Genomic DNA, 23,017 nt, shown 5'->3' with positions numbered 1-23,017 from the left:
CGATTGAGATTGAACCGAAATCACAGATTAAAATGATAGCGGGCCCTTCAAATGACGGAATAACAATGAGTTAATTTGTCGGGAGTTGTACAATGGGGATGGGAATATGTAATTGGAGGTAAGAGTAATGTGGCCATTGAAGTTGGCCCACCTTTCTTTTGGCAAATGCAAATCCCATCAGCTGAGAAACACCCGTTCCGCTTGTCATGGCCTCTACCCCAAGGCCGCACATCTTTTATATGCAGTTGTTATCCATTGCACATTGCACATTGCAGAAGGCTTCCTCCCTCCCCTTTTAACACATTTATCAAGAGCAAACGTGTGGCAGTGTGACGTGCCTGGTTAAAACCCGGACGAGGTCATGATTGTGCAATTCTTACGTCTTATCCGTGCATTATAATTTTATGCCTTTCCGGAAAGTCAAATAAACGCTAAATACCTGGTTGTTCAGAATAATTCAAGGCCCTGCTACGCAATCATCAACATTTTTACAACATCATCACGCTAAATCGAGGCTAATTGTTTCTCGAAATTCTATTGTAAATTTAATGTGCAATTTTTTTATTGTTATAACGGAAGATTTGTTGGTTAATTTAATAAGATATTTTTTATTAATAATTGAAACTTATTTTTTGGTTATTTATTGATGTTTCAGGGCTATAAAATCGTTTCAACAAGTACTATGGGTGGAGCCAGGATTTCCTCGTGCCTGCGAAGTGCATTTTCGTCTCGGTTTAATGCTCAAAGTCCATGCTGACTTTGAAGCCGCATTAAAACACTTGACATTAGCACTTATCGATGCCAGTACTCCTGCCTCATTCTCAAAACTCGAGAGTAAGTGCTTTTAATTTTATTATTTTTTTTTTTACATTATTTTTGAGTCTCTCACAGGCTCGAGAGGCGGCAAAATCTGGTAAATTCAAAGAATTCGCAAGATTCAAAAAATTGCGAAAATTGAGAAATCAAAAATGTTGTATCTATTAATTAATTTCAGTCCAGACCTTTTTAGCAAATACTTCCGAATCGAAGGAAGATACCGATATTTCTATAGAAACCTTTTTTGCACCTCTCACTTTCTTCTATAAAAAACATTCATGTCGAAAATCGCGATATCCCTTTATTCCCGAGATATCGATTAAAAACGGAAATCGAAAAAATGTCCTCCTCCTAATTTACTTATCGAATTGGCGCAATAGAAGGACAATGGCGATTTTATTAGTCAGTGTATCGATAGGGCGTATGTGATTTTGTGGAATCACTTTCTTTTCTGAACTTGACCTGGTTATATTGCCGCAATCCCAGTGACAGGCCAATGACTCCTCAACAGTCAGATATTTATGTAACGATTCTGACTTGCCTATGAGTCAGCATCACTGGACCAGGAAAAATGAGGGAATTTGAAATGAGTGGAGACGGGTATTTTTTTATTTGGTCTCCGGCCACGAGTTGTACCGGTTTTATTTTTCTCAAGGGTTCGAAGACCTGGGGGCATTTTTCCTTTGTGCTCACTCGAGTGCAGTCGAGGTATTGTGGAGACTGGTTAACTGTTACTGAAGTTTCTTTTTGAGGAAGAGAATTCTCGGCTTGGCTTGCTAAATAAATACTCGTGCTAGTAGATTTTGGCCTTTTCATCATCTTCTCAGGCCCCATTATGTGGTTAAAATAGTTTTAATTATTGGAAATTGTTTTTTGAATTATTCGTGATTCATATTCATTGCGGGGATGATCCTTTCCAGGGGAATTGAGCCTTTGAGGTATTTAAATTCAGTTGTTGAAGGGAATTTGCATTGAATCATTCTATGTGAATCATCCGGTGATTCTCCGATTACAAACGGTACGATCCGTCATTATTGATCATTAAAAATCATGACAGACTTCCGGAATTGGTCTTTCAGCTCGGGGAAACAAGAGAGTAGTCATCAATGAGGATTACGCGGATTTTTTTTTATTCAATTCATTCAGTGATTCAGAGTTTTATCATTTTTACTGATTCCAATTCTGTCTTTATTTTTATCACGCCGTTGAATATTCATTAAAATATTTAAAAACAATAAAATTATATGTATTTCACATTATTGCAAGAAAATTTTTCCAGGTACATGATTTCATTATTATTATTTCTTTTGATAATTTTCTTCTCCTCTTTTTGATGATTTTTATGGAAATCGACTGACGGTTTCCTGGGAAATAATTTTTTACAACTTCCAGAGCAATGACTTCCGGATGATTTAGTTGGGGATAATTTGTCTGTAAATACTTCCTGTTGACCCCAGATTATTCCTCCCACAAGTTGCGATTACCGAATCTAATTTTTGTCTTTTTTTGAATTTCAGTTAAATTTCACATCGCCCACTTGTACGAGGTCCAGGGTAAATATCGCCTGGCTAAAGAGAACTACGAGACACTGCTGAAGGAGAAGGCCCTGCCATCCCACCTGAAGGCCGATATCTGTCGTCAGTTAGGTGAGCTCTCAGCTAAAATTACAAATTATTCCCTCAATTTACCGCAAAAGCTATCACAATGGATGTAAAAATAGAGTAAAAAGGTAGTGCCTAGTGAAAATGAAAGCCGGAGGGGGTCTAAGTTTAAGGTTGAACTGCTACGCGGCGTGGCAGACACGTGTATTGATTTATTCTAGACCCGGGGATGGTGAAAGAGGGGGATGATGGGGTAAAGTTGGGGATGGAACCCATTCCTGGGTGAATCCAGTGGGGGCGGGCTGGTGATTGTGGGAAGCAGACTTTCAGACCAAACACGAGTTCAACTAGTGTATGTCCCTGACAGATGGCACGTCCACCTAAATCGACTTAAATACTGACTTTTTTTTTCGATTCATTCGTTTCGAATTTTATTTCATTTGATTGAAAAATCACGGAAATGTTTTTTTTATGGAAAAATTCAGTGGCGCGAGATTACCAAGTTGTAACTCTCACAGAAATCGTTTCATACCCACGCGGTGGCATGCGGTACGGTCTCTCGTAGTCCAAAAAAATATTCAATTCAATTGAGAGATGGAAATAATTTTTTTTTCAAAAGTCGATGAAAAGATATTTTTTCGAAAATCGAAAATGAGTTTTTCTGTGAAAATTCTCGGGGAAATTCGTGAGTTCTGAGTAGCGGACCTCTCCATTAGTCCAAGAGAGTATGGAATTCAATTGAGAGATGAAAATAAATTTTTTTCAAAAATCCATAAAAATCCATTTTTTTCGAAAGTCGATGTAAATATTTTTTTTTTTTGAAAATTGATGAAAATACATTTTTTCGTGAAAATTCTCAGGGAAACTCGTGAGTTCCGAGTAGCGGACCTTTCTATCAGTCCAAAACATATTGAATTCAATAGAGAGATGAAAATTATTTTTTTTTTCAAAAATCCATGAAAATCCATTTTTTCGAAAATCGAAAATGCGTTTTTCTGTGAAAATTCTCGGGAAAACTTGTGAGTTCTGAGTAGCGGGCATTACCATTAGTCCAAGAGAATATTGAATTCAATTGAGAGATGAAAATAAATTTTTTTCAAAAATCCATAAAAATCCATTTTTTTCGAAAATCGATGAAAATTTTTTTTTTTTGAAAATCGATGAAAATACATTTTTTCGTGGAAATTCTCGGGGAAACTCGTGAGTTCCGAGTAGCGGACCTTTCTATCAGTCGAAAACATATTGAATTCAATAAAGACATAAAAATTAATTTTTTTTTTTAATCCATGAAAATCCGTTTTTTCAAATATCGATGAAAATAATTTTTTTGCTATTTTCGTTTTATGACCTTAAAAAAGCAAAAATATTATTGAATCAACCCCTGAAATATGCGTCAATGAACTGAAGACATTGTCGTTGACACACGGTCCCCACTCTCTTCATCGGCCTGACCCATTTACCATTCCGGAAATACTCTCGTACAAACATAACATCTTGTAGCTATCGTTCAACCTGAGATTAATGAAATTCAACAGAAGATTTATAATGAATGGAGAATAACCGTGTGAATTCCAGTGGCATTGCTGGAGTTCGTGGGAGGTTCTCTTCACTCTTGTCATTGCAATAAAGAGACCCCTAGGTCTTATTCACTTGAGACAATGGAGAATGAAAAAGGAAGACAATGATAGAGCCTTCAGCTTCCAATTGATAAATCGCACGACAAATGTTTTAATCAAAATTGTCAAAACATCCCGAAAACAATTGCCCGAAATAACCGGTGGATTGTCACCGAAGACTATGGAAATATATGAATAGAAAATTACCGAGAACATTGAGAATACCTTTGACATGTTTCTGTATTGTTCAAGGTATTCCCTAAGTCTCGAGATCTGCCCTTGATGTTAATATTTGCTTTATTCACTCACGAATTCAATTAGCAATTGCAATTTTTTTTTCTCCATCTTTGGAGTTGATTTATCTGTGACAGGTCACAGATAAATAAATAAATAAATAAATAGATAATAAATTTGTCTGTGACAGAAGTCTTGGGAATCACCTCAACCATTCCCTATCGATCTATCGATTTTTTTTTTTTACAAATTATCAATTGCGGAATATTTTTTACTTGATTTTACGATTCACCCCTCGGAGACGCCTCTCAAGTTATTTCAGCAGAAAATCTTTATTGCTGTTTCCTCAGCTCGTTACCTCACCTTGAAAATTGCTTTATGATACCCAACACCCAATCGATTTTGCCATCACCTTTGTCCCTTGAATATTCCTCCCATTTTTTCAATATTTTTTTTTTTTTACTTCTCTACTTTCACCTCAGTCCTCTTTTATGATGACAAGATGAAGGCATCAGGGGAGACTGGAATTCTCCTTGGGAAGAGCGCGTAGTAAAATTCTGGTTTATGGGGAAAATTCTCCAAAGTATTGCAATTTTCACTAAAAATAATTGCAGAATTTTTTGGTTGGAGATTAACTCCTTTTTTCTCGTTGACGTGAGGGGAAATATTTTGCTCCATCCCCCTCTTCTAGGATAATAATAATAATTATTATTATTATTCCATTTTTTTCTTTAAGTCTTTTTTATCAGTAATGTTCATTATTATTTAAAGTATAAAGTGCATTTTTTAATAAAGCACAGATTAAATCGATGGACACTTTTTTTTTCTGTGTACGTGAGGAATTACTCGGGCTTCATGGCGCTCACCAGGAAGACTAATCCTAGTGGCCCTTCCCTAGGAGAACTAGGGAAATAAAGAGGGGAAATAGTTTTGGGTCTTGTGCCAGGTGTTCGTTTTGGAAGGTTCAATGGTTGGGCAGGTTTATAATGGGAAAATCTTGAATCAAGTGTAAGAAAAAAAATGCTGGGGAATCGTGACAAGTTGGGGTGCACTCACCCAGTCAATTGTAAAATGAAATTTCGAATGGGAATTTTATTTGACGACGTACTCTACCGACAATTCCATTCCTCTCCTTAAAAAAAAAACAAATGGATAATAAATTTCCTGAAAATATTTCCAATTGATAATAACGCCTCGACTAATTATTATTATCATAATCCCCAATAATTTTTTTATTAAAAATATCTAAAGTTTTGGATCACAAGATATTTTTGAAAATTCATAAAACAATTTGATCTTAAATTAAAAATTATTAAAACCCTGAGTATTTAAAAAAAAATAGAATGAATATAGGCATGAATAAAAAATTTTTATTTGGTGCAACCTAGTGGTACATTCGATGGAGTTAAGAAAAAAAATGGTCGTAATATTAGAGTCCAATAGAATACAATAAATTCTACGCCTATGTTTACACTGCAGTGAAGAGCCTATGGGGAAAAAGGGAATAGAACTGAGACACCGGAACCCATGAGAGGGGAAAGGGGGAGAATGGTTGGAGGGGGGATTTTTGGTAATTGGAGAAGTGAGGGGTAAAAGGGGGGGAGGGATTCTAGCCTACCCTAGGCCATACCTGCACAATTTCTATTCAGTTAGACGATCGTCTAGTGTCGTGGCAACTTCCCCCTCAGAACGAATCCTCAGGGCCCACATTTCGTTCCCACAGTCCTAAATTCCACCAAAATTTATATTTCACTATTCAGTGAATTTTTTACAGTGAATATTTTCATTTGTCTCAGTGTTTTCAAAATTTTTAAATCTACTGGATAAATTAATCTCTTGATTTCACTTTTTGTAAATCATCTTTTGTGTACGTGAGGTCATTAATTCAGCAGCTGCATAAGGGACTTAGAGGCTCAAGGGTCAGTTGAAATTTGAGGAAATATTTTTAAAAAGAGATTTTTATTATTTTTTAATACGATTTGTTTATAGTAAATTTGAATTTTCGTGTAACGAATGATCTCATTAATTTTTATTAATTAATCATAATTATCATAAATTTTTATTGATATATGAAAATTAATTTACTACTAGAGGTAGACTTCTGGTAAAATAATTTTGCACGGCTGACGGTTAATTAATGTGATTTTGGCATTTGGGAATAACGTATAATGCGATAAATGAAGGAAACGTGCCCCCACGAAGATAATTCCCATGCAATTGATATCAAAGAGATGAAAATGTGAAACGACGATGGAAACACTGGGATGTGGGGATAGCTGTGGGGTTAATTTCAGCATCTACTCTGACAGCAATTAAAGCCCCGAAATAAAGCGGTCCCGAGGGGTTGACAAATGCAATCTACCCATCAAACGTCCGAATGAAAATCGTTTTGATTTGTCAATTTGGTTTGGTTTTGAATGATTGTATTTTCCGTTTAAATTAATTTAGGTATTGTTTTCCAGGATGGATGTACCATGTGGTTGATTGTGCAGTGCTTGGTGTAACTAGACAGCAGAAACAGACATTTGCCATCCACTGTTTGCAGAGGTCCATTGAAGCTGAACCCAAGAGCGGACAGAGTTTGTATTTGTTGGGCAGATGTTTGGCTGCTTCTGGGAAAGTTCATGATGCTTTTATCGCCTACAGGTAAGAATTCATAACTGACACCAGGAAATAATACCAGTAATTAATTATTGGAGTGATTAATTGATTTATTAAGATGAGGGGATAAATATTATTTAACAAATATTTGTGGGATAATTGTAGAAACTCGGTTGAGAAGTCCGAAGGGAATGCAGATACCTGGTGCAGCATAGGTGTTCTCTATCAGCAGCAGAATCAGCCTATGGATGCACTACAAGCTTACATATGCGCTGTGCAATTGGATAAGTCTCATTCAGCAGCTTGGACGAATCTTGGAATTTTGTACGAGAGTGTCAGTCAGCCAAAAGACGCCCTCGCCTGCTACGTCAACGCATCGAGGTAAAAGAGTCGTTTAATTGCGTGATGATGACTTGAATGAGAGAGTGAAGAAAGGAATGCATCATTATCATCCCCTTTCACAGCCGCAAAAAAATCCAGAATAGATTTTTCAAAACCACCAGTGTAAAATTATCCCTAAATCAGTGTTCCCCATGTTTAATGCACTTTATGATCCATTATCTATATAGTAATTATATTGGAGCGATCATTCATGCGCGCTACATGGCAAGTGTACGGCTAGTCTGCCATCGACGACAAAATATCCATAAATTGTACAGTTGATTAAAATAATCGTGTCTGTATCTGTAACAGGGGAAACAATAATACACCGTGTTCGACTAGTCCGCTGGCAGGACTTGGTGGTGCTAAGTCGAGTGGCAACGCACCGATGAACCCATCCCTCCAGCAACGAATAAATTTTCTCCAGAGCCATTTGAGTCAAGCACCAATGCCATCAATAGCAGCTAAGAGACGGCAACTGCCGTCAATCGAAGAAGCGTGGAATCTGCCAATAAGTGCAGAAATGTCGTCTCGTCAGCAGCAACAACCAGCCCCCAATACACCAGGGTATAAATACACAACACCACCTGCTGGTCCACCACCCCCTTATCCCCAGAATCAACAGCAAAATGTGAATAAACGTTTCAAGCCTGAGGATCAGCTGTCACCAGGTGGTGCACAACCACAAGCACAACAGCGTCCACCACCTTTTTATCTTAATCCACAGCAGTTACAGATGCTACAGTTTCTCCAGCAAAATCATAGCAATTTGTCGCCACAGCAACAGGCACATTTACAACAGCTACAGCTGCAGTACAGATCGATGCAGCAGCACCAGCAGCAATTGAGATTGCAGCAGCAGGCTGCATTGCAGAGAGGATTGAGACCAGGTCAGCCAGGTTTCCCCACGGGTTACGGTCCCCCTCAGCCCCCACAACCAGGTGTAATAAAGAATTACGGTATCCCCCAGCAGCCCCAGGGTGGTACAGTGGCTCTGCAGACGGGTTTCACCGATTCAAATACGTCTTATAATACTCCAGCCACTGGAAATGCCCAGTCAACCCCAGGTATGCCCTACAAATCTGCCTCAGAGCAGACCTTTCCCCGTCCACAATTCTCCCCCTACCAATCCAACCAGTACGCAGCCCAGGGCTATACACAAATTACATCAACAACGAGTAGTTATCCAGAGGGAGCAGCAGGTAACAAGGATCTGGGTGTAACTGACCAGGAGCTGACAGCCCTACTATCCCAGAAAGATATAGCTCGATCTCTGGCTGAGGATCTCCTCAAGCACTTTGGCTCTGAGGATCTTGATCCCAAGGACACATCAAAACCACCAATTCTGAATAATGGTACTCTATCCTCAGGTCCATTCTCTCCCTCGAATCTCGACGAGGAAAAAATAAAGGATGTCGTGAAGGAAGTGAAAGTGGAGAAACTCGAGCCCTCGGAGAAGCCTGTGATTGCTACTAAATCCCACCCAACAGAGACGATAAAGTGCGAGGCAACATCCAGCACAAATAAAATAGATTCTCGTCCTGAGCCTGTGCTGAAGCTCGAGAGCCTCTGCGAGAGCCCGGTGGAGCCAGATTTCTCCATCGACATGGACTCAAAAACGCTAATCGAGGCCTGCAGGGGTCAGGGCCTCAAGGGAGTACCCAATTGCTCGATTCTATCGGATAGATCACCGCCACCAGCACCTCCAGACGCTCCCTCTCAACGTCTTACCAAGGAGCAGCTTTCACCACCAGCTCCAAGTGTATATCTTGAGAATAAGAAAGATGCATTTAGCCCACAGCTTCAGGAGTTCTGCCTGAAGCATCCCATTGCTGTTATCAGGGGTCTGGCAGCTGCTTTGAAGCTCGATCTAGGTTTATTCTCCACGAAAACCCTCGTCGAGGCTAATCCTGATCATGGAATCGAGGTGAGGACGCAGATGCAGCAGACGAGTGACGAAAATTGGGATCCAACGCAGGCTAAAAAGGTGTGGGGATGTATCAGCCACAGGAGTCACACGACAATAGCTAAATATGCTCAGTATCAGGCGTCGAGTTTTCAGGATAGTCTCAGGGAGGAGAGAGACAAGGCACAGGGAATTCACTCAGCCAATTTATCGGATTCTGATTCAAAGGACTCAACTGGTGTTGTTAAACGAAAGAAAAATGCTTATGGCCTGCCTGGTAGGCCTGGCTCTAAGATGCTAAGGTTTGGAACTAATGTTGATTTGTCTGATGAACGTAAATGGAAGTCACAGCTCCAGGAACTCATGAAATTGCCCGCGTTCGCCAGGGTCGTGTCCGCTGGAAATATGTTGAGTCATGTGGGACATGTAATCCTGGGAATGAACACGGTGCAGTTATACATGAAGGTGCCAGGTAGCAGGACTCCCGGACACCAGGAGAATAATAATTTTTGTTCAATTAATATTAATATTGGACCCGGCGATTGCGAGTGGTTCGCAGTGCCTGATGCATATTGGGGGGTTATTCAGGCACTCTGTGAGAGGAATAATATCAATTATCTGCATGGTAGCTGGTGGCCCTCGCTGGAGGATCTTTATGAGGAGAACATTCCAGTTTATAGGTGAGAATTGGTTGTTAAATTTGTTTTTTTCTTTTAATTAAATATCTCGGAATGGAGGAGAGACTGCAAAATTTCAATAATAAGGTTTTTTGTAGCTCTGATTCCCCTCCACAAAAGATGTCATGAGAAAAAAATCGATATGGCTCTTACATTCGAAGATATTCCTCGAAAAAGATCAAGTCGTTTTGTCTGGTTTTTACGGATTTATTGAGTTAATCGTTGATGTTTTGCATAATGCATTTTTATGTTACACAGGTTTGTTCAGAGACCTGGGGATCTCGTGTGGGTGAATGCTGGGTGTGTCCACTGGGTGCAGGCTGTGGGATGGTGTAATAATATCGCGTGGAATGTGGGGCCTTTGACAGCGAGACAGTATCAACTGGCGATCGAGAGGTATGAGTGGAATAAACTCCAGAGCTTCAAGAGTATCGTGCCTATGGTGCATCTCTCCTGGAATCTGGCGAGAAATATCAAAGTATCGGATCCTCGACTGTTTGAATTGATCAAGAATTGTCTGCTGAGGACCATGAGGCAGTGCTGCTTAATCCTAGAATTTGTGAAGAGCAAAGGGGTCGAGGTGAGATTCCATGGACGCGGGAAGAACGAGGCGTCGCATTACTGCGGACAGTGCGAAATCGAGGTCTTCAATATTCTTTTCATACGAGAGCAGGAGAAGCGTCATGTTGTCCACTGTATGGATTGTGCCCGCAAGCAGTCACCATCGCTTGAGGGTTTTGTATGCCTCGAGGAATATAGAATGCGTGATTTAATGGAGGTGTACGACGGTTTTTCCCTGCACACGTCAATCACACCAGCTCTGGCAGTGGCCCAGTCGAGTCAGGCCTCCTGAGGCTACATGCAGCACAGATACCTAGACTACCTGGGGACACTCCAGTGAAGCCAACGTTCCAATGGGAATTCATCCGGTTATCTGTGTTGTGTGAGTGCTAGAGAGTGTACAGAAACTTGATAACTAGTTTTCATGGACAAAAAAATGTTAATGAGAATTTTTCACATCCCAGGGAATTCCCAGGACCATTTTGAGCTCGACTGTGTCCCTTTTAGTTAGATACATTTGTACAGAAGTCTATTAGTTTAATTTTGAGGACCCCAGTCGAGATTGATGGTCCATTAATAATTTCACTGTCACTGGGAACTTTTTGGGGATTTATTCATCGAATGAACGGTGGATCAGTTTTTTTTTTGTCGTTTAGTTTCACTGCCAATTGTGAATAATTCATGTTTATGATAATGAACGTGAGATGTTTGTGCAAATTTATTGCTCAAAGTGTGGGGAAAATTAGAAAAGTGTCAGTAGATGAAAACGATTTTTATCTGAGAGTTTTGTAGGAAAATTAAGGAAGTTCGGGATTTGGCATTTCCGTGCTGATTTAGCTGCCTGCAGTCGACCAGAAATCATGTTTTTTTTTTTTTTTTCAATCGATATTTCATCGGAGATATTGTTTCACGGATAAAAAATATTCTGGCTCTGGGAATCGAAGAGACATATTTTTACAGTTTTTGATACACAAATGCACTTGTTTTTCGTACATGTGAGAGTAGATCGGAGAAGTTGGGAAATTATTCTTCATCATCTATGAGGAAAAAATTCGTGAAAATTGAGGAGTGACAGTCGTTTTAAAAATTATCATATTACTTGGCATAATAAACACCAATTAAACTGCTATTGTGATGAGAATCGAGAAATGATTGAGATCATTTCCTCAAGCTAGACAAATTAGTCAGTAATTAAAAGTTCGTGATGGCGCGCTAATCAGATCATAAAAGATTTTTTATATTTGAGAGGGGATTAATGGGCGAGCAGCAAGTAATGATCTCAAACGCACGTACATTGGCAGGTCAATGCATAATTAGTTTTTTTTTTTTAATCATAAGGATATCCCACACCTGTCAATGTATTCGGAACTGATTTGACAACTTGAGTAATTCGTTGAATAGATAATGTAATAAATATTGAAATTATATTTAAATGTAAAGGTTAGACTTGTAGGTAATGAAATTGATCATAACAATTTAATGAATATTTTATTTCTGCTTTCTTTTTTTACTCGATTCTTGGGAGGTCCAATGTTTTTTGGTTTTTCGAGGATTTTTTTTTTGAGTTTTCAAAATGGAGAGGCGAGATTTTCCAAGGAAATAATATTTTAGAAATGATTTTCACTCATTCCTCATCAATTGTGGACTTTTTTTTTAATTTCTCAAGAATTGTGGGAATTATTTCAGGAACGAATTAATTTAGGAATTAATGAAATGCAGATTTTCACTGATTAGATTCGCCTTCTCCATTTGAAAAACTCTCTTCGTGATTGTAATTACCATATAGTTCGTGCTAGCCAAATGAATCTGGAATAAAATAAAAGGTGTACATAAACAGTAGAATTGAAATGCAAAAATGCATTTGAAAAATTCAAGTCTCGTGGAATGGCATATTTTGATAAAATGAAAAAGAAAAAAAAAAGTAACCCAAGACCAATGAGGTTCATAAACTAGAAACCAAAGGTTGGGAATAAAATAAAGAAACATATTTTCGCTAATCACTGTACGAACAATTGAATCTCATCATTCTTTTTCTACGGTAATAAAAATGAAAATAAAAAAACGTAGGAAGAATAAAACCGAATAATCTATAAATAAAAGAAAATTATTTTTCACCGAACGAGGAAATATACAAGATCCTATATTTTCGAATTCACTCAATTAATTATAGATGAAACTAGCAGGGCCCTAGAACCTCATACTTGTAACTCAAATCGATGGATTAATCACGAAGCTACGGTCATCGATAATTATCGAGAATAAAAAAAAAACAAGAAACAACACTGCCAAATTGTGATACACGAGTTTTTCCCACCTAGAAGAGAAAAAAAGAAAGTGAGATGATTTTATAATGTGAAAGAACAGCTCTGGAGTCAACCCACGTTATTCTAAGCGTTGAGCAATTAATTCTAGTTACCAAGATGTTTTATGACTCCCACAATTGACATAAAGCAATGCTGGAAGCACTGGGGACAACTCCAAGAGCAAAAATATAATCTTGAGGGAGATTGAGGATTTTCAAGTGAAATCTTCTATTCTAGGATTTTTCTCGAGAAAAAATCGACAAATTTTCATAAATTACAGTAATTGGCAGATGTCAACATAAAGTGTGTAATTTCATTTTTTGAAATGAAAACTTTTCTTTTAATTTTTATTGAAGACAAAACAGGAATTACTCTATTAGAAAAAATCTTGAAAAATGTTTTTCACTTGAATATCTTCACTAAAGCGAGAGTCAAGACCTAAAATAAAGAATGAATTATAAAAAAGAAACGACTAGAAAAATCACTGGAATATTTTTCAAGACTACGTTTTACTGTTTCGATTGAATAATTAAAGTAAACAATTGAAATTTATCTAGGAAAGGAGGAGAAAATCAGTACTTTTCATACAACTCTTGACAGCCCTCGGGCTCTTTTATGTATATAATGTTCATGTGTACAGTGCCTTTATACATAAGAGAACAACTGAAATGAAGATTTTTATGACAAACAGCCTCGACTCAGCGAAGATTTAAATAATAAAAATCGTCGATTATCTTCATTTTTATCAAATAAAAGTAATAAAAGTTTTGCATTACTTCTCAATTCAAGATAATTCATGTAAATTAGTACTTGGATTTGTTGTGAAACTGTACAGTAGATTATTTAAGACGATAAAACTGCACTGTAGCTAGCCTTATCAATACCATTAGTGACGCTAATTGATTAATTATTACAATTAATTCTCCATTCGTGGATTGAAGAGAAACTTTTCTTTTTTTTTTTATTGAGTTTTCTCGATTTTTTCGAGGGAGATTGTGGAGATCTATTATTGCAATTAATATTGTGTTTTACCATTACGATGTAATATAACGGTTAAAGCTCATCAGTTGCTTATTTGTTTTTATTTTATTCTTTCATAATTATCTTTATTGCAGATCCACCGGAATTATCACGTTTTACCATCAATTCTTGATGATTAATTCATTCTATTTTACCTATTTATTTAAAAAATATTGATTGACGATAACTGTCCTATTCTATCGTTTACTCATCAATTAATTTATGTACATTTATTTCTCCGCATTTATCTATCAAAGATATATTTTATTTACAAAAATCCATAACGCTAACTTTCTAACTCTTGGATTTTTACAAATATCTCGGCATCTAGAGGAGACAGTGAATTCTTCATTGCAACTTTTTTGTAGCTCCAACTCGGCTCTACAAAAAACTTCCAATAAAAATTTCTCTACCTCCATTAAATTACGAAATATTCATCAAAAACTGACCCGAAGTAGTAAACACAATAAGTCATTTCCACTTTCGAACATGGGTTTTCTGGGAATATCTCGAGACCTATAAGATACAGCGAAATCTTTATTGGACCATTTAAATAGTTCCACTCTCTATCTACAAAAAAGGTCTAGTAAAAAATTTCGCTGTTCCTGGTGGATTCCGAGATATTCACGAGTATCTTTTAAATTTCACTTGAAAGTCTTCCCCAATGATTTCCCGAGCCTAATTACAATATTTATGTTCTCGTGATTAATGACATTTGTTTTCTCCTCGCTTGTACAACCCCATAGACAACGGCAGCAAGACTTCTACAGCTGCTGCGACCCCTTGGAGGTCCCTCAGGCTGAAGAGTGTCCCTTCCCAAGACGAAATAAGTCTCCATCGTGCCTTTTCCCTTCACCTCAATCAATCCCCTTTTTTGGGTTTGATATCCCCGTGTCTCCAAGAATTTGGCGGTTTCCTTGGGCACTTGGATCTTGCCCATAACCCCAGTCGAGTCCATCCTGGAGGCCTCGTTGACAGTATTCCCCCAGATATCGTAGACTGGCTTCCGAGCACCAATTACTCCACCCACCAGAGGACCACAGCTGATCCCCACTCGAAGATCGAAGTTGTTGAAGGAATGAATGTTCACGTCTTCCAGACGAAGACGCATCGCCACTGCGTAATCCACTAGCCTGCAGAGATGATCTCTATCATCTTTTGATTGATCACTCTGACGTGGATTGAGACCAGATGCAGCCATGTAAGTAGCTCCAACAGTTTTGATTTTCTCGATGCAGTGAAATGGAGCTTCATCCAGAAGTTCGTCAAAATCAGCGATAATTTCATTGAGCAATCTGATGCACTCCATCCCCTTGTTGACATCTTCAGAGTAGAATTCAGTAAAATTGGGAACACTAGCGAACATAACCCCAACCCTTTCCCTCTGTTGAGAATACAATTCCTCAGGTGGTCGTTCAGTAGTCAAGAAATGATGGGCGACATGATCAGGCAGAATATTTTTCAGCAATTGCATATTATTGTGCTTGGACTCAACCATATCCCCAAGCTCCCTCTCGGCTTGTTGTTTCCACAAGAAATCCAACCTCGAGGTCACCTCCACCAGTCTCCCATGGTACGTCACAACCACCAGAAAGACAACGAGAAGTATCAGCATCTGTGCAGACAGCGGAATCGCTGCTTCGTCACTGTCCTCAGGTGTCATGAAGAGTTCCTCATGCCAGAAGAGAATTAAAACGGCGTACATAACGACAATCATGGAGGCCAGGGCAGTCTTCACCAGGTAATAAAGTTTCAGAGCGGAAGCTAGAGCAATCAAGCAGAGGATCCAAGTGAAAACGATGTATTCAGGTTGAAGACAGCTCCTCCACTCGTTCTCTAAGAGGACAACTGCCTCCGAGGGATTTTCCCCTGTCTCCAGGATGGAAAGGCTCCTCTTGGAGGTTAAATGTCCCTGGTGTCTGGGGATGAATCTCCTGTAGTGTCTCCTGCCTCCAGGGTGAGAGTCGTGTCGATAATACCTGAATATCTCCTGTTTTCGGTGCCCTGAGACGACATTTCCAGGATCCCTCATCCCTTGGGAGAAGTTCGAGGCTTTTGACGGGTCCCTCAAACCCCCCGGACTCGGCTCGTCCTCCAGGGCTGCCTCCAGGAACTTGACGATGAGACCATTAATGCCTGGGGCGGTTGTAGGGGTTGCTGGAACTTCTGTTGGAACTTCTGCTGGAACTTCTGTTGTTTTTCCTCGTAATTCATTGATTATGGGGAGCTCTGGGGGTGGATAACGCCCTGAGGGGCATGCCAGGACCCCAACGACGGATGTCATTGCCATCAGCATTATCAGGCTGCAGGTAAAAACCGTTCTGTGCAACTTATTGTGGACTAGCATCGAGGACGCGTGCTGCAGGTACTCTGGCAAGGTCTTGAACTCCTCTGCCATCACCAGGACGGAACACACGATGAAGATGAGGGAAGTGAACAGAAGAGATCCCCAGAGAATTATGCAACTACAAAGCGAAGTTTTTTATCCAGTTGGTAAAATCAGGGGATAAAATCCAAATGAATGATTGACTTTCCGATAATTTTAGGAGTGTTTCGACTTACTCTGAAACAATTACTGCCTGACAAACAGCGATGAATATCCAAATGACGACGCAGCAGGTCATGTTGGATTTGAACATGTCCTCTCGGAGCTGGCCAAATTTAGACTCTAGACTGTCGTCGTTGTAGCGCAGGGTCCAAGGGTTTATATTTGCTAATCTCATTCTCCTGTTGCTCGCGGTTTCGAGACCACCGGGTCTTTTTTCACCACCTTCTTCATCCTCATCGTCTTCAAGATATTCAGTCTCCAAGTTGCTCATGGAATTCGCACTGTTCAGCTGGAAAAATAAAACAGAAAAATTTATTTAAAAACGTTATCATTAAAAAAAAATATTTAATCGTTTTGATTTACATTTTCAAATGGGATTTCCGGTATCCAATCAACTCCAACATCCTCTTCATCTTTAGAGGTGTTTGTGCTGTTGCATGTCGAGGACAATGGATTTGACAGTTTAAAGCTCTTCTTGGATTTATTTCCAGTCTCGTCATCAGCCCAGACTTTGGGCTTCGCTGATGGTCTTCGTCTAGACCTCAGGGGCTCCAGCTGTTTGATCAAGTACGTGACGACATTTCGGTCTTTCAAGTAATTGTCCCTGTCCATACCGTTGCCAGGCTCCACGTCGTAAACTTCATTGAGACACGCCAGAGTATCAGCTGATATGTGGACACGTCTATGGACAGGGGAAATTATTGAAATATTAGTATTAAATTGACATTTTGCAAATAATCACTGAGAGAATTTCTCTTAGTTAAGAGACAACAGATTTTCTTTCAAATTTTTGTACACGTAAAAATTTTCATATTTACCTTGAAAATATGAAAAATTAAAATAAAAATAGATAAGAAGAGTGACATATTCTGGTTTCACTACTTGTCTACTCTATTTCCTAATTTATTCTTCAATACCTGTCTCTCCTGTTACCAAAAGTTAATTAAAATAATTGAGACTAAAGTCTTCGACTAGAGCAGGAGCAACTACAAAGTTTCAGTAAAATACCTGTACACGAAACACCAAAAAATCCAGAGTTCCCCGAGATCTTGAAAATCACACAGAAAAAAACACAAAAATTGAGTAACGGAAGTAATGAATTTTGTATACCCGGGAATCCCCCCGCTTTCTAGATGATTCGCGAGGGTGACGTCGTAACTCCAGACGTCAAACTGCCATTTCCTCAGACCCAGGACTCCACACAATACAGAACCGCTGTGAATTCCGATCCTCATATCCAAATCCACCTGAAAATGTCCTCGTCAATTCTCCATTGTCAAAATTTTAAAAAATTATCGAGAAATACCTTCTGAGCATATCGAACATCTCTGATAGCCTTGATCATCTCAAGACCCATCTCGACACAGCAGTGGGCATGATCACTCCTCGCTGTTGGCAATCCCGAGACGCAGTAGTAACAATCCCCCAGGAGTTTTATCCTCAGGCAATGATTTTCAGACGACAATTTGTCGAAACGAGCGAAGAGACTGTTAAGAACCTTCACCAGCTCCTGTGCACTGCATTGGCTCGCCAGTGCTGTACATAAAAAAAAATTAATGTTAACCATTTCCTAGTTTGTACTTTTCAATTACAATATTTGGACTTTTTTCTTAATTTTCTAATAAAATATCTGTGAAATATTACGGTTTTCCACAATTGACGTTCAATTAAAAATTTTTCAATTTTTTCGATAAATTCATAAAAAATGATTTTTTTAATGATTACTCAAAGTCATACAAAAGTTTCATGTGCCTTTTATATGCGAATTTTTATTTCTAGTGACGACAGCACTATAATACAAGAAAATAAAACAAACGAATATTGGAATGAAAATAAGTTTCAAAATTACTGGCAACAATAACTGCTCTTATTCATAAAAAAATGCCATTATCCACTTATTTTTATTGCACACTCCGGTTAACTATTCCGCGAGGCAATGCCAAATGATAATTTGTAAATATTCTAGACTTGAGAATGAAACTGTTGGCAGAACAGTATCAAAAATATTTCACAAACTCAAGTGCAAATTTCTTTGGAAAGACTTTTTTCGATGTGCATAATAAATTCTCTAATTGGAATTGACTCATGATTCCCACAATGAAGCACTTCCGCTGAATAATAATAATGTAAATAATAATTAACAATCAAACATTAACAGAAATATCGCAATTTCCACGTGCATCGAAAACGCTTTCCAAAAATTTCGTAACGGTCCACAGGAACTTCAGCTTCCTCTCAACCACAAAAATTCCACAGAGCTACAACTACTCCACACAATATAACACGAGAGAGACAGATGAGTAACTGGGAATTTATAGAGCATACGACGGTTTATTTTCAGCTACGACACGTTTTTGCTAATGTCACAGCAGCATGACTGATGTGTACTTTGGCGACTGCAAAACATCATCTTCACAGTTGTTTAATTTATGTAGACAAGAGTCAGCTGACGAATATTGTGGATAAACTAATATGAATCTCATAAAAAGTTGAGAATTTAATTCAATTAAAGACGTCAGCTTAAGCCAAAAAAAAAAAATGAAAATAAAAGACAGAATTATTTTTACAATTTATCAATTTCTTCTTTTACACCGAGACTTTATTTTTTAATGGCCAGAAATAGAGAATAATTCGAGAAATATTAAAATTACCTGTGAATCCCTTGATATCAGCAAACAAAATGCTGACATTTTCATATCTGTGAAGATAAATCCTGTGAAACTGATTGGGAGTAAAGGAAAAAGTTCCTCCACTGGCTGTCTCCCTGGCGATGTCCCTGATCATCTCCTTGGCGACAAAGTCTGGAAGAACTGAAACGAAACATAAACGTAGAATTTTCATTTTGACACGACTGCTTCGTCCTCGAATAAAGTTATCTCGTTATTTCATTTGAGAATTGAAAATCGATTGTTTTATTAATAAAACATGGGGATGATGGGGCGTTGATGGATGAAGAGAGTCAATCGACTGTGAATACCTCGATTGACCCTTTTAACACTTGGCTGAGTCAAGTTCTCGGGTCAGTGAGTTATTCCCACGAAAGAGAACGTACGTGACAATAACATTATTCAAAAAATTAAAAATTTGATTGGAAATTCGTTTTTCGCTTCATTAGGCCGTCCCTTTATCGATGCGATTGGCTCTTCCGTATTTTTTCACGAGATATTTTATTCCAACAGGACTCGAGGAGCAGACAAATTTTTTACCAGAAAGTAAAAGTTTCTCCTGTCTATTATTTTCATTTTGGGTCCGTTGTCTAGTCTCCATGGACCTGTGGGTCTCCAGGAAAGCCTGACGTTGACCTCTATCCGTCAGATATTTTGTATACATTCCCACGAGGTTCACAGCAATGTACAGAAGAATATTTGTCGTTAACATTCGAAGGATGCACATTAAATCTTGAAGCTGCAATCAATTCCGAATTACAAACAGAATAAATTCAATTCAACTGAAGATTATCTGGAATTTTTCCCTTACGTGTTTCTGGTTCAAAAAAATTGTAGCAATTGTCATAATCATGTGGGTGAGGACAGTCCCAGATCCAGCGACGACACACCACCTCAGAGGCAGTGGCAACATTGCATAAGGTGCATAAACAACAAAAAGAATGTACCACATCATCCTCTGCTGTGAATAAAAATTCAGTCCAGCAACGACGAAACCTGAGAATGACAACATAAAAAATTGACCAGCGATTTTTCGGGGTGTACCACTGGGTGTATACTGGGGATTGATAAATAACCCAGTGACAACTGGAATTGTAAAAATATAAGACAAGTGGAATGAAGAGACTAACGAGCCAGTTTTAATTTATTTTAGTCTCAAGGCAACTTCCTCAGTGGATAACGTATTTTTGGGATTTTTCGTCTAGTTATTGAGGCGAATGAGTGAGATAGGGCTTTCACGTCTAATCAGAGGTGCTCGAATTCTTCTGGTTGAGTGATGTGAGGCCACTGACCTTGAGTGTTTATTAACAGCCAGGTAAATATAGATGCCCAGTAGAGGTAATTGTTGGAGAACCAACGCCAGAGGCCTAGGATGCAGACAACAAGATTTGCTAGCATGCAGCATGACACCCAAGACAGGGTTTCTATCAGGCCACTGCTCTTCTCCGTTCTCCGGGATATCCAGATTGATATCAGAGCTATCTGAAACGTCAGACCAATTTACCGAATAATTCTTTTGCAAATTATCAAACTTATCCTAGGTACCATTTTTTTAACGCCAGTTTTCAGCTAATATCTCGTTATTAAAGCAAAATTACCACATTTTCATAAATATCTTTCTTGCAGCTCTGGTCTTCCTCTATGAAAAATGTATTTATATAAATCTCGCTATCTTCCTTCAATTCCGAGGTATCAACTAAAGACGGCGTTAAAAGAGGACATACCTTCAAACCAAGATCAACGACATTCAACATGATCAACGACTTCTGCCTCTGACGACTCGAATACTGAAAATAAGATTTCTCTAAACTAGAGCTGTGAAAACTGGTGGTTAACGATGGACAGAAAATTCCTTTGTACAACAGGCCCTTCTTAAAAACATCTGGAACAGAAAGAATAATTATTATTTCACATAAATAAATCACTAAACGTAAATAGATTTTTTTTGCTTTCACTCGCTATGAATCACTGCTCATTGCCACTGCTCCCATTCCGTGTTAATTAAAATAATTGTTCCGTCGGTATTTGACTGTTGACAGGTTCAGAAAAAAAATGAAATTCAAAGATTTTTATACCTGGTTGAACTGGCGGCTCTTCCTCTTTCTCCTGTTTCTCCTCGAGGAGAACTTCCGGAGGTGCAACGACGATCGTTATTTCACCTTGGGGTTCCTCTTCCTCGATGTCCGGTAGATCTGAATCCTCTTGGGGCTGGGCTGCTGCTGCTGCTAAACTACCCCATGCTGCCAGACCCTCTCGACCGAGCCTCTCCGACGTAAGCTTTTTCACTGCCTTGATCCATAAATGCTTCGTCGGTGATATCCGTAATCTAAAATTTTCGTGGACTCAATTGAGGATAATTACCCCTGTCATCATCCCCCATCCGTCAAAAAAAAAAACTAGAATAAAAAAAATTCATCAACAGGAAAAAAAGAGTGACTGATTAATTATATAATTATCGATATCTCGAAAACCATTCGCCTGATTTACAAACATGGCACGACTTTTTTCGAGCCGATTAAATTTTTTGTAAAAAATGTATTTTGATAGTTTTCAATTGATCCAATATTTTCCGATATAAATCGGTATTTTACAATATTAATTTTGAAGTTGTAATTATAGTCCATGAAATTATCTGAAGAATATTGCGTCAATAAAAGAATGAAGACAGACTAGTAATTATGATCAGCCGTTGAATAACGAGGCAAGCCATAAAACTAAAAACAAACCTGAATTATTCCACATGTTTTAATAACTCACTCATTGCAGCTTGGTACATCGGGTTCCAGCATCATGGTCCACGTCTGTTCTGTAATCATTATCTCTCGATGACGATAATGCCCCAGAGTACCCCTCAACCTCCCCTCAATTTAGTTTATCCAAATAAAATGAAAAATAAAATTTATCCCCTGAACAGGCTCTCTCACATTGCCATCCACAATTTGTCATGTACTGAATAACGAGACATAATCTCTCCGCCTGATGATTATCAATGCCGAAAAATAATTTCCTCGACAATAATTTATTTCACCTGGAACTAACGAAGAATTTTGATGATAGGGCTGTATTGTGGCACACCATATCCAAGATTATTTAAACTGTCACAAAATAGTCGTTGCTCATTACTTCATGACCGTTGAATGGCGAGTGTAATGAAGCAACAAGTAGACGAGTTCAGTGACATTCGAAGCAACACCAATTTAGCCACAGAAGCCCAAGCATTTTTACATCGATTTAATCAATCAATCGATTAGTCTGATTATAATGACGATCCAATAGGTATTAATCCAATGGTATATTCCTGATGGTGGATCCAATCTCCCAGATTATTTCCTCTAAAACTTGTAATTATCGATAATTCGGGGTAATTAGTTGGGTGTTATCCAATTGTTGTTGTTATTTATATTTTTTTTTATTGGCGGTGGGTTGGGGATAGGGTTTGTTTACTCGCCTCTTGGTTTACCTTTTTAACCGATCGACACTCGACGACTAACTCGAGAGGACAATTTCAAACCAACCGGCCGGCCCGCTCTCATCATTTACGTCACTCCTTGCCTCCCCTCCCATCCACCATTTCACCCCTCTGCCCTCTTCAATACTTTTTTTATTCGTCCCTTCTCTTTATTACTCTTGTGAAAAAATCTCTTTACGTTTTTTATAATTTTACATCGATTGCGCTTTTACTTTTTCATGACAATCGAATTAACTATTTCCTAGAATAATAAAAAACGTGAATTCTGGTTAAAAATCGGTTGAAAGTTCTCAATAACTTGGAGTTGCAAAAAATTTTTTGGCCATTCACAATGAAAAAAACACAATGGACCTTCGACGATTTTCTCCATATTATTTTCGGTTTATTCCGGAATCAGTATTTGAGAGAAAAGTGTCATAACTCTTTCGAAATTCCAAGGAAAATATTTTTGACATTTAACTCTGAGCCCATCAGCTACAAAAATACCCCTCGAAACAATAAAAAAACACAATAATTTGCAGTAAAGTGATTTCACTCGAGAGCGAATTGAATTTTTCAATCATGACATGGAAGCCTTTCACTCTAGCTTTTACTCCATGAAAAAAAATAATAATTCAA

At 38.3% G+C, this 23,017-nt stretch overlaps 2 protein-coding genes across 6 annotated transcripts in view; one reads left to right on the top strand and one right to left on the bottom strand.

Annotated features, from left to right (window-relative positions):
* Utx (Utx histone demethylase) overlaps nt 1-12,663 on the top strand; it is a 49,313-nt gene extending 36,650 nt beyond the window's left edge. For both annotated transcript variants that reach the window (XM_011305693.1, XM_011305694.1), the window contains 6 exons: nt 656-834; nt 2,334-2,462; nt 6,730-6,913; nt 7,034-7,249; nt 7,562-9,835; nt 10,091-12,663. In XM_011305693.1, the coding sequence (XP_011303995.1) occupies nt 656-834; nt 2,334-2,462; nt 6,730-6,913; nt 7,034-7,249; nt 7,562-9,835; nt 10,091-10,685 (3,577 nt within the window). In that variant the 3' untranslated portion in view covers nt 10,686-12,663. The remainder of the gene's footprint in view (nt 1-655; nt 835-2,333; nt 2,463-6,729; nt 6,914-7,033; nt 7,250-7,561; nt 9,836-10,090) is intronic.
* LOC105267081 (adenylyl cyclase 78C) lies at nt 12,544-22,416 on the bottom strand. Of its 4 annotated transcripts, none has more exons than XM_011305696.1 (13): nt 22,391-22,416; nt 21,688-21,964; nt 21,006-21,256; nt 20,655-20,812; nt 20,223-20,412; nt 19,742-19,926; nt 19,471-19,669; nt 18,916-19,074; nt 17,571-17,800; nt 17,375-17,511; nt 16,628-16,946; nt 16,279-16,553; nt 12,544-16,181 (listed from the first exon to the last, which is right to left on the bottom strand). In XM_011305696.1, the coding sequence occupies exons 2-13, from the start codon at nt 21,744-21,746 to the stop codon at nt 14,408-14,410; spliced, it is 3,936 nt and encodes a 1,311-aa protein (XP_011303998.1). In that variant the 5' UTR covers nt 21,747-21,964; nt 22,391-22,416; the 3' UTR covers nt 12,544-14,407. The 4 variants fall into 4 exon arrangements, with proteins under 4 accessions (XP_011303998.1, XP_011303999.1, XP_011304000.1 ...); XM_011305697.1 differs by having other exon boundaries at nt 22,054-22,402; XM_011305698.1 differs by having other exon boundaries at nt 21,006-21,272; nt 21,688-22,402.
* Nucleotides 22,417-23,017: the final 601 nt, after the last annotated feature.

Source organism: Fopius arisanus, unplaced genomic scaffold (genome assembly GCF_000806365.1).
Source record: "Fopius arisanus strain USDA-PBARC FA_bdor unplaced genomic scaffold, ASM80636v1 scaffold00044, whole genome shotgun sequence".
NCBI classification, from domain to species: domain Eukaryota; kingdom Metazoa; phylum Arthropoda; class Insecta; order Hymenoptera; family Braconidae; genus Fopius; species Fopius arisanus.
This window is presented reverse-complemented; position numbering and strand designations above follow the sequence as displayed.